Raw genomic sequence first — 15528 nt, 5'->3', positions numbered from 1 at the left:
ACGCTTGCCCTCGCGAGGCGCGCTTCAGTTCTGAGCAGAAGGCCTTCAGCGGAAGGGTGGACGTTGCTTTTCCTGATTGGAAAGCATCTTGGGTGCCCCCTGGTTGTGAGTTGTGTGTCTGTCCCCTTCCTCTTTGAAACTGGCTGATTTGTGCATCCTGTTTGTTTTTCAGTGCAAATGGTCGAGAAAAGGCTTCGTTCGGACAAGATGGTGTGTTGCAGACTGGTACGTTTATTGTGGGGACTGTTAGCTCACCTGAATTGGAGCATTTTCCCTAGCTTTTGTGTGTTGTACCAGTGACGTGGCTGCACGTCCCGGCACAAGCTGCCCAGCACTCTGGCCCACTTTGTCTCGGAGACTCTGTGGGACACAGTACTGTTGCCCAGTCCCCAAGTTCGGGGTCCCAGCGTGGGCACAACGCAGGCCCCACCGCCCCCTCCCGAGGGCACGAGCGTCCGAGTGCCGCCCAGGCGGCCCTCCGCCGGCCACGGTCAGCTGCAGTAGGCACTGTGAGTGGGCACAGGGCAGGCAGACCCTCCCCAAGTCGGACTCCAGGGCCTGGCCTGCCTGCGGGCTGGCTCTCCGTCTGGGGCGGCCCCACCCTTGCTGCCTCCGTAGAATCTTCAGAAACCCTGTACCTGCTCTCCTCACCTGAACCCCCGGGACCACGGGTCGTAGGGTCCTAGAGCCACGTGTGTCCCGTAAGTGGCCACGGGAAGGCCTTCTGGCAGCTGAGGGCACGTCCAGACAGGGGTGGGGGCGCTGAGTGAGCTCCTGCTGCGTCCCGTCCCGGGCGGGCCCTCGGCCACCCTCGCGGTTGGCACAGTGCCCTCCCCAGGGCCTCCGGCGGCTCTCCCTGGGGCAGGGGGGGGCGAAGGAGCCTCAGGCAGAGCCCCAGACTCTGACAGAATCCAGTCAGTGCCCTTTGCCCTCGCTCACGCCTGGCCGGCCACCTCGGCACAGTGTGGGAGGGGCCATGGCAGGGTGGGCACCAGGAGGGGGCCCTTCGGGTCACTGTGTGTATGAGCAGATTTGCCTCCTCTACCCTCCGCCGCCCCGGGACGTGGTCGTGAGCCGGCACACGCACCTCACGGGGTCTTGGGCCCGGCAGTCCTGGCACTGTGACAACCGTGGCATGCTTGTGCCGCCACGCAGACCCCCGTGTGAGGCCACGCGTCTGCAGCGATGCCCAGGGGCTCTCCGTGGGGTGGGAAGGCTGACCGCTGAATTCTGGCCTCACTACGTGTGTCCCAGCCGAGCAGGTTCCCACAGGAGGGCTGCAGGGTCTCCCTGAGGGCCTCCAGGGGACTGTGAGTTTGGTGGCTTCTCACAAGTGGAACGAACCACCTCGTGCCCCTCCTCTGGGGTCACAGCCCCACGGGGAGCAGCTGATGGGCTCCAGGTGGCATCGGCCACACCACCAGCTACCCGTGATCGGGGTCCAGGGCCCAGAGTCTGCTGCCTCTTCCTCCCTCTTCCTGTCTCTCTCCTCCTCCCTCCTCCCCTCCCTCCTCTCTCCTTCTCTGTCTTCCCTCCGTCCCCTCCTCCCTCTCCCTCCTCCTCCCTCCTTCACTCTTTTTCCTTCTCCTTCCTCTCCTTCCCTCCTTCCTGTAATTCCTCCTCCTCCCTCCTGTTCTCATCCTCCTTCCTCCTTCATCCTCTTAGCTTGAGGAGAGTTTCTGCAATCACGTCACATCTTTTTCTTTGGCAGGAAACAGCCCCTTCTCAGTTGGCCGGATGTATTTAAAGACTGACCCTGAGGTCGTGTGTGTCCCCCTCTGTCTAGGCAGGGGACGTGCTCTGGGTGGGCCTGGAGCGGCCGAGTAGGACAGGAGGGGGTGCGGGCCGTGCTGCCCACTGTAACCCTCGGGCCCTGGCCCCCTGTTGCCCCGCGGAGCTGGGCCACGCCAGGTACCCTATAGCGCCACCCGTCCGTCACCGTCTGTCCTGTCCCCACAGTGCCTTCGACTTGGTCAACATCCACCTTTTTCATGACGCCTCCAATCTGGTCGCATGGGAAACAAGCCCTTCGGTGTACTCGGGGATCCGGCACAAGGCCCTGGGCTACGTGCTCGACCGGTAGGTGCTGCGCGCGGCCCCTCCCGCCCACCTCCTCCAAGGATTGGGTTCTCTCTCTTGTAAGTCGCTTGTCTTCATCTGTTATTTTCCTGTTTGCCAAAATACAAAACTTGCAAATGTTGCCCCAAATCCCAGCCCTGGTCCCAAGGTTTGAGCAGGCTCTGCCAGGCAGACCCGAGGGTGGGGGGCCTGACTCCCTCCCGGGTTGTGGGGAAGCTGGGCGAGCATACGGAGACACCACGTTCTGCTGGTCAGAGGCGGGCCTTCCCATGGCGCTGCTGGGCTCGGGGTCTGGGCACCTGGGAGCGGCTGTGGCCGTACGGGCTCAGTTCCCCTGGCTCCGCCTCCCCTCGGCCCAGGGCCGTGGGCCCCGGGGGCGGGGGTCCCGTGGCCTTGTGCCCCTCCTGCCCCCGCTCCAGCCAGCCTGTCCTCACTCCTCTGCTCCTCGCACTCTCTCTTGGCTGGTTTTCAGGGCCTCCCACCCTGGACCCCATGAGGCCTGCCACCCGTCTGTGACCACGCTGTGTGACCTTCCACAGGGTCAGGGCTGGTGGGCATCTGGGAAGGAAAGGCAGCCCCTCGCACTGTGATTAACAGGGTATGTGTGGTCCTGGACCAGCATCCCTCTTGGTTTGCACGTGAACCTTTTGCTCAGGGTCAGCCTCGCCGCCTGAGGCCATGGGGCTGTGCTGTTCTGCCCGGGCCTCCGATCAGGCCTTTCCCTGCCAGCTTCCACGGCCTAAGGGGTGTCAGCGACCCACTTGGCCTTGGGAGAGCTGTCACTACCAGACAGGGTCTCCCCATTTCTGCCCAGGCAATCTCAAATTTCCCCGGGGGCCGTGCCCCACCCCACCCATGCGCCAGGGCATGGAGTTGGCTTTCAACCTTGTGCTGTCAGGTTTGGGATGGTGGCCCTCACCCCAGAGACCCTGGCTCCTGCTGCCACCTGCCAGGTGCACACGGAGGAACCGTGCATGGAAGACACAGGTCTGGTTGCTTCTGCTGCTTCTCCTGCACCGTGCAGGACAACCTGCGGGTTCTGAGTTGGCTGCACTTTGGGGCCTCACCCGGCCTCCCAGGCCCAGGCTGAGCCGGGCTCAGATGTAGGACTGACGCCTGGGGTACTGCAGGGGCATAGAGGGCCTGAGGTCTGGGCACGCTGGGTGGGTCCTGGCGCTGCATCCCAGCATGTCGGCCGCGGCAGGGCTCCCCCGCTCCAGTTCTCACCCAAGCCCACCCCCCAACGTGCAGGCCTCCGCAGCGCCACGCCTGCTGTGGGAACTGCCCAGGCAGGTCGAGACACTCGGGTGGGCACTGGCCCGGCCGTCTAGTTGTCGGGGGCCAGGAAGACAGGGATGTGCGGGTGCATCGGGTGTGAGGGAGCAGCCCTCTGGGCAGGGCTCACCTCGAGGGGGCCACGGGCTGGCTCCCCACACTGAGCTGCTTGGCTGGAGTGCTGTGGGCGGACAGCAAGCCCACGGCCCAGGAGCCAGGACCTGCTCCAAGCCACGGCCACGTGTGGGTCTTCCGGCCGGACAGGTTCCGTGTTGGCTGCACCTGCTTGCCGGGACCTCCCGCGGAGTCTGGGGGCCAGGACTTACCCCGAGCAGTCTGGTCTTGGTGACTGTAGTCAGGTTGTCAGTGGGGTATGCCATTAAAACGTGTCATTGCCCCACACTGCCGTTCCTCCGTGGCCTCCGGGAAAGCAGCCTTTGGGTTTCGGGGCACTTTTTTGCGACTTTGCATTCCCATGAATCGCTTCTGTGGGGAGCTCAGCCAGCCGCAGATCCGGACCTCCACCGTGCAGGGCTGGGCCGCGCAGCACAAAGGGCAGCTCTGTAGGAGCGGTGAATAACGGGCTGTCCTTTCATCGGGACGGCTAACCTTTTGGCAGCCACCAGCAGACTGCATTCTGCTCTGCCGATTGGGAGGACAATGCCACGCTGGCCCTTTGAATGGACGCTGCCACCAACAGTGCCCCATTCACGGCGTTGGGAACCTCTGGCAGCATTGTCTGCCGTGCTCTGTGGGGACGCGGGGAGACAGCAAGGAGGCTCCTGAGAGGGGAGCTTGCCTGGTCCCAGCTTCATCTCCCCATGGCGTCAGACCCGGGCGGACGTGGCACGGCAGCCTGGCCTCGCCGTGCCCCGGCGCTGGTGGCCGGAAGCCCAGGTGAAGACCCAGACGCACTCAGTGCCACGTGTGCAACCTTCTGTAAATCTCAGATTGTTCCAAAATAAAAACTTATTTACAGAAACCCGAGAGACAAACTCTGCCTGCAGTGTGCAAACTCCTCAGAAGTGTTTGACGCCCCAGCAGTGCCGACTGTGAGCTCCACGGAGCCCCTTGTGCAGGGTGGGCCCCGTGCGGACGCTGACCCCAGCCCCGGCTCACCTGGAAAGGACTCCTGTTTGAGACGTCAGTGTTAATGCAGTGCAGCCCGGGGCCTTCAGGGTTTATTACAAATAATAATCGTAATGTTTGTGGTGCAATTCGTGAATGTTTTGCTTTTCATCTCCCGATTAAGAAGAGTGTCAGTCTGGCAGGCGGGCGGTGCTGGGCCGTGTGCACCTGGGGACCCGTCCTCCCCCGGGAGCACCTGCACCCCTGGCCGACTGCCGCATACACAGCTCAGCACTTGGGGCGCATCCTGCGGATTAAACTGGAGCAGAGACCTCGGAGCATGGTCCTTCCTGAGCCGCCAGCACCAGAACTTCCTGACGGCTCCCCAAGCTTTCGGCCGTGAAATGAGATTTTTTTCCACAAGTGACAGGGCTCTTCTGTCTCCGCTTTGAAACGTGGCGTGGCCTAGTTCAACAGAACATTCTACATTACAACTGTGAAATCTTGGCATGAAGCGCCCCGTTGTCCCCCCATTATTTTCTCAGAAATACAGTCCATTGTCCCGGCGCTCAAGTTAATTTGATCAACATTGGGACATTTAACTTTTATGTCCAGGCAAAAGAGCTGTTTCATGCTCATTTTGGGCATTCAGAGGAAATGATTGCCAGAAAAATAATGTTGCTCGGAACAATTGGGAGCAATTAGTTTCCCAGGGAGAGGCGATGTGATGCGTCCCGCCGCACCGCTCCCCTTTGTGGCCTCCCGGGCGGCCATCAGTCAGCTGTCAGCTGCTCAAAGACCCCTCCAGCCTAAACGTTTCTCTTCGGGCCGTTCCCAGAACTCGCCTGGCTGTTCAGCGTGGAGAAGAAAAGCCGCTGCGTCTCTAGGCAAAGGCGAGCACGGCGCTAAGGACCTGGGTCGTTCGGGACACTCCCTCCCTGCGGCCGGCCTCAGAGCTGCTTCTCGCCACCTTCTTCCCGCTCCGAGTGCCCACGGGGAGCGGGACGTCCACACGTCCACTCAGGCGTCTGTCAGCCCGGAGGCCGAGGTCGCCGTTGTCTTGGGTCTGATGTGGCGTGGAGTCTGGGGCCGGACAGGCCAGCGCCCTCGACCCTGCTCAGCCCGTGGGCTCTGGGCCACCGGCGTGTTCCCAGTGGTAGGCAGGCACGCACCCAGCGGGGGCGTGTGAAGTCCAGTTGCAGTCCCAGCAAAACGAGCTCGTTACTCCGTACATCTCAGACGATCGACATGTCTGTGATACAGCCTTTGTTTTATTTCACTGCAAACAAGTTCAAGCATCCAGAAAGTGTAGGAGACCATGATGACAGCGTGTGCCCTGCCGTCAGCGCTCACGTCTGTGTGTCTGTGTTCTCTCGTGTGTCCTTCTGTTAAGAAATGAAACGGCGTCGTCAAGCCTGCCTTTGCCGTCCTGAGCCATCTTCCTTTCCCAACATACGTGTGGCTGCCTCTGCCCCGTCCGTGTGTCCCGTCTACACTGCGGGCAGGCCCCTGCCCCGTCCGTGTGTCCCGTCTACACTGCGGGCAGGCCCCCGCCCCGTCCCTGTGTCCCGTCTACACTGCGGGCAGGCCCCCGCCCCGTCCCTGTGTCCCGTCTACACTGCGGGCAGGCCCCCGCCCCGTCCGTGTGTCCCGTCTACACTGCGGGCAGGCCCCCGCCCCGTCCCTGTGTCCCGTCTACACTGCGGGCAGGCCCCCGCCCCGTCCCTGTGTCCCGTCTACACTGCGGGCAGGCCCCCACCCCGTCCGTGTGTCCCGTCTACACTGCGGGCAGGCCTTTGTGTGCAGCGCCCACGCTTGCAGTGTGCGCCGTCCCACGTGGGAGCATCTGTGAGCGCCGTGGCTGCGCATTCCCAAGCATCGCCGGGCGTTCCGCGGAGTACTGTCCACAGCTTCAGCATCGCGCATCACGTCCTGCCTTGACCGCGTCTGTGCTGGGCCACTACTTGGCTTCTCTGCATTTGCTAATAGGACGATGTCGCGAGCTGTGGTCCGGCCACCCTGCACTCCGACCCGACAGCCCGCTGGCGTCCTCGGCCTGGCAGCAGCCGTGCTCACGCCGGTCTAGGGAACGCGGATGGTGTGCACTTGTACGTGTGACCTGCGCCCGCTTGTAGCGAAGGTTGCTTTCCAGGACACTCGAGGATCTTCTGTGCGCACGGTCTGGTTCGTGGAGGCATCTGAGCAGTTCGAGAGGCGGTTCTCAGTGTGGAAAACCCATGTTCACTGTCTCAATGCTATTCACCGGGTGTGAGACTGGGAACTGGTGCCGGGAGCCTATGCACGATTCACGGCCCGGGGCTCACAGGGTGCTGCCACCCCCGCGCCCCCCCCCATGCTTCTGCAGGAGGACAGTGGGCTGCAGGAGCAGGGACTTGGTCACTGGAAAATCCCGGCACGGGGAGCCCCATCACAGTGCACGACAAGGACACTGAGGCCCGGGCAGGGGCTGTGAGCAACCCCCATGGGCTCGGGTTGTCTTGTCACCTCGGGCTGCTGTGCCAAGTGCCACAGATCCGTGGCTCAGACAACACACATGGACTGCTCGCAGCCCTGAGATCCTGGGCCAGCTCGCTGGATCCTGGTGAGAAGCCACCGCCGGGTGTGTACGTGGCCGCCTGGTCTCTGCGTCCGCACAAGGCGGAGAGCACGCTGCTGTCTGCTCCCGAGGGCGCCCCAGCCTTCGGACTCCATCTCACCTTCATCACTCCCAGTGGTGTGACCGACCTGTGGCCAACCTCAAGGGGGTCAGGGCCTCGACCTGAGACTCTGGGGACAGAGGTACTGTTCAGGGCTCAACAGGGCCTCACGGCCTCATGCTAACAGCTGGCTCAGGCCTCCAGCTGCTAGGACAAGAGGCAAGTTTTGGAAACGTGGCAGTAGTTTGCGGTGGGAGGTAATGGGAGACGATGGACATCGTGACTCACATGTCACCAGCTAGAGCTTTGCTTGGCCCTGTGCCACCAAGCTGCGCTGTAGCCGCTCCAGCCAACCCCACACCTGTGGCTGAGGGTTCACGTACCCCCCCCCCCGGGCCCCCCAGCACTAACAGCAAGCTGCCCTCGAGCCAGGGACGCGCTGGGGCCCCAGCACACACTTCCCACGGTCTGAGGGGTGCCTGCCATGCCTGCCACTGCACCCCAGTGCAGAGCCACGGAGCTCCCCACCTTGGGCCCCTCAGGTGTCACACCCTCCGTCCACTAGGCCTGCAAGACGCCCCAGCCCTGGGGAGTGTGTCACGCACTGAGTGCTTATGGCTGGCCCGTCAGCGGGCCCTCACTGAGGCCCCTCAGGTAGGCGGCTTCTGGGGACGTTGCTTGACACGAAGGGGACGGTCAGGTGTCTGTGCCTGCCGGACGCTGGCCCAGGCCCTCTGAGCAGACCGTTCTTTGTGCTTCCATGAAATCCCTTTCCCTGTGTCTGCCTCAGATGCGCTGTGTACGGACCATCATCCCAGGCTCTCTGGTCTGGCAGGTGTCCTGCCCGGGGGACTGTGCTCGTGGGGGCTGCTGGCCCTGCACGAGCTCCACACGCGTCCGTCCGTTGCTCGGAAGGGGAAGCAGGTGGTCTGCTCGGCCAGGGCAGCTTCGTCGTCTGTGCGCCGAACCACCGCTGTGCCTGGTGTCCGCTGCCTGGAGCCGCATGCGCAGAGGCCGTCGTGCCTGCGGATCCGAGGAACCAACGCCCACGCCGGTCACCTCGTGCTCCTGTGTGAACTCCACGTGGGCCGTAATTAAAAGAGCAAAGCGAAGGGAAGGGAGTGATCCTGGGGTGTTGGACCCGCTGGAGCGTTCCGACTGGCGTCCCACTTGCTTTCCAAACCGCACCAGGTTCTCGGGGGCGACACGCGGTCTGCGCGTCCTTGGCGCTGTCTGTGCCACGTGGGCCGAGGCCACCAGCCAGGAATGCTGTAGTGTCTGACGGTTGAAGCCACGAGTCCCTTCAGGGAACAACGTCTCCGTCCTGGGAGGGTGGGCATCACTGGTTCCTCGAGGCACGGGTGCGCGGCCCTGTCCTCAGCGTGAGGGCCTCTGTGACACAGCGCGTGTCAGCGTCACTTGTCACATAATGAAATCGCCTGTCAAAACAGAACGAGGTTCTGTTTTCAAGGCCTGAAAGATGGATCTGTATGGCTCTTCTTGTAATTCTCTTTTTGAATTAGGCACCTGGTATTGATGTAGGCCTACTTTTTAATCATAATAGCGTCTGACAAGGTAATTAATTTTAAAACAACTTTTTTCTCTTGGTCCAAATGGCACTATACTGAAATTAAAAGTGAGTGCCGTGAGGGCAGCGGGCCCGGCACTCAGGTGATTGCCTCGGCCGCGACGGCCCCCCCACCTCACGCCACCACGCGACCCTTGGAGATGGTGGCTGTTATTGATGACCGTAGGCCATTACATCAGAAGGAGCAGGGCGTGGAAATGTGATAAAGTTTAGGTTTTCAATGATAGTATTACAAGAATCCAGGCCTGTGGACAGAATCCCTGCAGCAGCGTGGCTCCCTTGGGGGCAGGGCTGGCGTGGCCGTGGGCGTCCTGTGCGTCGTGGGGGCGGGAAAGGCCCGCCATCCAGGAGAGCCTTAGGAAGCTAGCGTTTCCTCTCACTGGACACCCTGGAGCTTTTCCGAGTTTATTCAGTCACATAGTAAATCTGAAGTTGGTTGGTTTTTCAGGAAGGGATTTACCTGCAGACGTGCTCTGCTGTTCGATTAGCCAACAGTTGTTGGCTTCCATCGTCTGTTCCCAGGGCGCCGGCTGCCTGCGTCCTCTGCAGCCACTCTGCAGCCATCTGTCCCGTCAGGCTGGGACCGTCCGCTCAGATCAGTGCCTTGAGCCCCGTGAGGACATGGGCGGCCTGTGTCCAGCGCCTGCTCCCCCGGAGGCCCCGTGCCTGTGAGCCCGGGGTCTCTGCTGTCCCGGAAACTGTCTTCTCCCGCTGGAACCTCAGGCTTGGACCTGACTTCCTTTGTTCCCGTCGTCCCCTCTGTGGGCAGTTGCTGCTCCTGCCACGGCCTCCACGTGTGCTAGAGATCCAGAGCGGCCTGGTGACACCAGTGGCTTTCCCCGCCTTCGGAACGTTCATTGATCCCAGGAAATGTGAAGGGCTCGCCTTGTTCCAGCACAGAGCTTGATGGCAATTTCCAGCAAATCGTACCAGAACACACGGCATTTCTTACGGCAGAGGTTGGCTTAGGAAACAGCTAGGAATCGACGGGCACCTTTAACTCCCTTCCCTGCTCTGATTAGTCTCCTAAAGCTATGGGGACGGAGGAAGGACCCTTGGTAAGAAATGGACTGCACACACACGTGACACGTGTACACACGCCCCACACGGGTGCAACATCTACACGTACAGAACACGTGTGTGCGCCACGTACACAGCACACGCATGTCCCGCGTCACGTTTCTGCGGGCACACGCGGTTTCCCTCAGGCTCCGTGCTCGCAATCCCAAAAGGAGCAAATTGCAGAGAGAGCGGGGTTGTGAGTCTGACCCGTTGGTCGCGTTCTCCGTGGAGCCTCCTCACGGAACGTGAGTGCCCCTGTGCTGTTTAGCGGACAGGGCTAGATTCTCTGCCGCTTACAGGGAGGAACACACTCTTCCCTTCGGCAAGAGCAAGCCAGAATGTGCTTTGGTTTAGCTTTTCTCAGAAAAATTAAAAAGAAAGAAAAGAGAAATGTGTTTGAGAGGCATGAGGTCATGGGCGCTGGCTGGGAGGAGGCCGGGGTGCGCGGCCCCCGGGGGTCCCAGGCGTTGTGCTGACGTTCTGCTCACCACATCCCCGCCCGCTCCCAGCGACTGGCCAGCACCCAGTGTAAGCAGCTGATGAGCGTTAGGAAACAATCCTGTGAACAGCATTCCTTCTGACCTCAGAGACCCCCTTGACCTTGACGGCGCCCACCCAGCCTTTGTGTCTCCAGGCCTTGGCGGAATGATGCGCACGGAGCCAGCCTGGCCAGGCGGCCCTGCCTCTGGTGAGGGATCCCCGCCATGAGCGGGCTGCCTGGAGAGAAGCAGGCGAGGAGGGTGCGCAGCGTGGGGGTAACAGCGGGGCCCTGAGACGGGAGGCTGGGCAGGCTGGCGGGATCGTGGAGCCAGGCTCAGAGAGCAGCCACCTCCTGGTACGACACACAGAATTGCATTTTGCGAGGGGACCCTGTGCCTCCTTGGGTGCCCGCCTCCTGCGGGAATTCCGGGGGACAGGTGCCCTCGGGGGCAACAGGTGTCTCTGTGACCTCGGAAAACAGCAGTCAGTCCCCGTAATAAGCTGTGAATGATGCCGGTTTAGAAGCACTGTGGTTGAGCCCCAGTGATTGTATTCTGTCCCAGGAGGGCCTGCCCGTGGCAGCACCAGGATCGTGTGAGGGGCCCTAGTTCTCGGGGCTGAGGCACCTGCTGAGAGCAGAACGCGTTGTGGCCTTCTTTCCTGCTGGAGCTTCTGTGCACCTGACTGCACCGCAGTGTCCGTGGGGCCCATGACTGGGAGACCCACGCTGCAGGGGTCCCGATGTGGGGACGCTCTGAAGACCTTTCTAGGCGCCCTACACATGTTGTGTAAGGAGTTTTTTCTTCTGAGGATGTTTAACGGCAGAAGCTTTAGTCTCTTCAGGACGGGAGAGGTGGCGGGCTTCCTGCTGACAGACGGAGTCCCGTGCGGGGCGAGGGTGGGGAGGAGGGGTGGCGGTGGTCCTGGGCACGCTGGTGAGCCCGTGGGCTGGGTCAGCAGGCGCCCCACCAGCACCCCTGACACTTCTGTTCTCGGGCTGTGTTTCCTCGATCGAAGAGTTTACAGCAAGTAAACTGCTGGTCATCTGCGCTGACCAGGGAACTGTTAAATATGTCCTTCGTTTTCAAATTCGTGTATAAATCGAAAGTTATTCCAATTAAAAAGGAAAACAGGGTGTTTTGTGGAACGTAACTAGACGAAGATGATACGGTGATTAAAATGGGAGAGAAATATGAAAATAGCAGAGATGTGTTTGAAGGAATCGTCCACGGCAGAGGCGTCCCTGTGGAAAGTCGCCTTGCTGGCAGGTATTGGGGGGTTGGTGACGGTCTGCGGGGAAGAACGTATGGCCTCAGAAAGGCCTGTGTGATTCAGGGAATTTCATGCTGCACAAACTGACTAGGAAGAGGATTGAATGTTGAACAAACGGAGCGTTCGATCGACCGCCAAGAAAATCGATACCCTGAGATCCCGACGTCACAGTGTGATTCCAGACGGATTAAAGGCCAACAGCGGAGCTCTGCTGTGAAAATGGAAGAAGGGGAGCCATCCGCGGCCCGGGGCTGGGCAGGCCTTCCGGGGAGGACGCACGGCCAGGGGCCCGCACGCCACCCGCACGGGGGTGAACACTCGCTCACGGCCCAGGGAGCCGCCACGGACCAGAGGGTGCATTCTCAGCAGGTCCAGGGAGGCTCCTGGAATTCACAAAGAAAGCAGCGAGAAACTGAAAAGAAAAACAGGCCAGAAATAAGTTGAAACAGAAAATGCAGGTTCAACAAGTACCTGACCAGGTGGGCAGCCTCGTGAGTCCTCGTGAGGGCGTGGAGGGTGCATGGGGTGCAGATTCAAGCAGAAATGCAGCTTGTCCCTGCGGACGGGACGATTGACAGAGTGTTGACAGACACAGTTAGGCATCTGCGAGCTACCAGGATGCCAGGACCCTGCGTGCCCCACCCACCCCTCACTGCCAGGAAGGCAGCAGCCACGGCCTGCAGAGACCCTTCTCGTGACCCAGGAGAACATTGCAGAGCCACGCAGGATGGCACATGGTCCTGTACTTGGTCCTTTCTTCTGTTTCTCAAGCTGATGAATCAAGCGAGGAGGCTGAGGCAGGGGGACACGGCACCCAAGTATGACGTCCAGGCTGGCCCAGACACTGCTGGCACGGAGGGGCATTGCTGGGTGGACTGGAGATGCACCAGGTTTCTTGGTAACCAACGGAAGTTTCCAAGTTAGTCTGGTTAAGACTTTGCCCCTGGCCTTTGCCTGCCTGGCGACATTTGATTTTAGTCCCATCTTGAGATGCGCCCCACCCCCTGGTGCCCCTGCAGCCTCACAGCTCTGTCCCAGCAAGTGAGTGGAGCCACGGCCAGGCAGTGACGTGGGAGCCTTGCTCCCTGAGCGTCCCTTCCTCTGTGCCGAGCACACGTTCTGCTCTGCAGGTTGTCTAGTTAGCAGCGGTTCGCGGTCTCTTCTCCGTTCGGAAGTGACCAGCGCTTTGCTTTGCCGCCAGAAGCGAATAGTGGTCATTAATCGCCTTGCTGCCCTGTTGGGGCGGGTGGAGGGAGCAGTCTTCGTGCCCTGCCGTGAGGGGAGAGGCTCTGGCTGACGCGTAGGCTGTCACACACTTGCCATGTGTGCGTTTCTCACTGGAAAAATAGAAAATGGATTGCACTCGATTTGAAATAGGTGGAAAAGATGTTTCCAAGCAAGCAGTGCCTTGCTTAGAAAAAAGATGCAGTTGTGCTTTTATACCTTTGAAACTTGGAAATTCCAGAGCGAGCTCAAGCGTATGTCCTGCCGGGGAGGAGTCGTGTAGGCGCCAGGCGGAGGCCCCGGCCCACAGTCCTTACCCTGCGTCTCGACCCTGTGCCCCCCACCCCCCACGAGAGCCCCGACCTGGCCCTCGTTCCTCCCGCATGTGGGCTGGACCTCCCACCAGATGTGGTTTCCACGCCGTGCTGGCCCACTTGTGAGGACGCACTGGCAGCACGCACATGTCCATGTGGAGAGAGCCTCCCATGTCTGGTTGCCGTGTGGCATGGCCACCGTGCTGTTTGGGAGTGTGCAGAAGCCACATGCAAGGGGCACGTGGTGGCAGGAGGCTGATTGCCTGGCGTGGTGGTAACACTGTCTCCTTCTCTCCTCCCAGAATCATCGACCAGCGATTCGAGAAAGTATCGTACTTTGTGTTTGGCGATTTCAACTTCCGGCTGGACTCCAAGTCCGTGGTGGAGGTAGGCACCTGCTCCCAGCCTCGATGGGAGCCCTCGCCGCAGTCAGGGGTTCTAACAAAAGCCGCAGACTCAGAGTCTGCCCCTCACAGGCCAGTTCAGCCCTGCCGTTCCCACTGCTTGTATTTAAGGCAAACGTTCCCGAGAAAGACGTTTTACTGTCGAAAAGGGGGCTGTTACCAGAAATAGAAATGGACAGAGGCCCCCACACCTCTGTAGCTGCTCGGGTGGTCGTTGCCAGCCAGAGACGTCATGTCCTGCTGTGAGGCTCTGTCGTCTGCTGTGGAAAAGCGGTTGTGGCTGTGGGGCTGCTCTTCAGCTTCCTCATTGCAAGTGCTGGGAACCAGTCTTTTTTTTTTTTTTTTTTAGAGATTTTATTTATTTGACAGCACAAACAGGAGGAACAGCAGAGGGAGAGGGAGAAGCAGACTCCCCACTGAGCAGGGAGCCCGATGCGGGACTTGATCCCAGGACCCTGGGATCATGACCTGAGCCAAAGGCAGATGCTTAACCAGCTAAGCCACCCGGGCATCCCTGGAAACCAGTCTTTCACTGAAAAATTTGTGGATGTCACTCGATCCCTGGGAGTTTGGAGGCCATGTGTCTCCTGGGTGCACCCACAGGGCCCCTGGCGGGATGCCCCACTACGTGCAGGTGCAGACAGAAAGCCTTGGCGCTGCCCTGTCCCAGCCATGTGACCTCGGAGCATCAGCTCTGCAGCAGGGAAGGGGGGCGTGTGGCCCCGGCTCAGGGCCAAGGCTCCAGGTCGCGCCCGTGCAGCAGTGACCACAGCCCCAGTACCAGCTGCAGCGGAGGGGAGCCCACCCCAGCCCCCGCCGCATGCCCGCACTTGGGAGGCCGGCAGCCCACACCAGGTGTGCCGCGCACCCCGGATGGAGACACGCGGGTCGTCCAAGCTGTCCCCTCCCGTCGGCATTCCCGGCACAGACACTGCCGCGTGTCCATCGTCCATCCTCTGCAGAAGTTGTTCCTTGAGGTCCGAGGGGGTGGGCTGTCCATCATTCATTCCAAAGCTCCTTGTGGTTGACAAGAGACGCGTGATGTATTGAAATTCTCTTCTTTCATAATTTAATGAATCCGATGGCAGCCCACTGGGCCGGCTCTCAGGTAGTATGTGGCCATCGCGCCTGGACAAGACGAGCACCGAGTGCTGGGAGACCATGGGGCACTGGCGCTGCAGGAGGCGGGGCTGCCCGCCACAAGCATTTCGGGTGGGCAAGTGAATCCCGCCAGGAATTTGAAATCCTTCGCTTCGTTCTGCTAGTTTTCCTTTCCTCATTTGGAGGGTGGAGAGCAAATCCATCAGATCTCAAGCCCTCCTGCGAGCCCGGGAGCTCATCTGTCTTGTTGAAATGTGCCCCTGTGTCTGACGCTGTCAGGGCCCTGGGTGCCCTCGCCAAAGGCCACCACCCCCGTTAATTTCAGGCCACTGGGGGTTGAAAAGCCACACTTTTATGAGATCCTGACCCTCTACGCAGGGGTCATTTCTGACTGGCGCTCGGGACAGTGAGCCTACTGGGCGGAGCAGCCCTCGCTCGCGCCTCTGGCCTCCTCGCTGAGCTGAGCAGTGTGCAGAGAAGAAAAGATCCCTCGAAAGACCTAAGCTGTCTAGCAGGTTGTGCGTTCAAAGAGGTCTGAGAGTGTCCAATGTGGCTTTTTCTTCCCTGTGAAACCAATACCCCAGGAGGGGGCAGCTGCTCCGGCTCGGGCTGGGGTTGCTAGTTGCGTGTCTAGAATGGCTGCAGAGGTGTGTGGCCTGCAGCACAGCTATTTCCCTGGCAGGTGCTGAGCTGGGAGGCTGGCCTGCGAGAGCAGGGGATGCGGGGGCAATGGGAGCCAGAAGCGTGGGGTCACTGGCGCATTAGGGCCTCCTGTCTGAAGAACCACACTTCCTCCTGCCTGCCGGCTGGGAGAGCAAGTGTGCGGGACTGAGCTTGCGTGCTGCGTGCTCTCCGGGACGAAGGCTGGGGGCTGGGGGCCGCTCCACAGGTTGACAAAAGACACTGCGTGCTGTTTGTCATGTAACGCGGCCCTCACGCCAAAGGTACCTTCTCCGACGCCTTCCCCTGCTCCGTGGCCTTTAGCAGCTCAGCCCGTGTCCTAA

At 60.7% G+C, this 15528-nt stretch overlaps 1 protein-coding gene across 2 annotated transcripts in view; it reads left to right on the top strand.

Moving 5' to 3' along the window:
- The window catches only part of INPP5A (inositol polyphosphate-5-phosphatase A), a 182828-nt gene that overhangs the window by 132033 nt on the left and 35267 nt on the right, over positions 1-15528 (top strand). For both annotated transcript variants that reach the window (XM_045809422.2, XM_045809424.2), the window contains exons 7-9: positions 173-225; positions 1960-2079; positions 13322-13406. In XM_045809422.2, the coding sequence (XP_045665378.2) occupies positions 173-225; positions 1960-2079; positions 13322-13406 (258 nt within the window). The remainder of the gene's footprint in view (positions 1-172; positions 226-1959; positions 2080-13321; positions 13407-15528) is intronic.

Source organism: Ursus americanus, chromosome 6 (genome assembly GCF_024610735.1).
Source record: "Ursus americanus isolate L20-20 chromosome 6, mUrsAme1.1.p, whole genome shotgun sequence".
Classification (NCBI taxonomy): domain Eukaryota; kingdom Metazoa; phylum Chordata; class Mammalia; order Carnivora; family Ursidae; genus Ursus; species Ursus americanus.
This window is presented reverse-complemented; position numbering and strand designations above follow the sequence as displayed.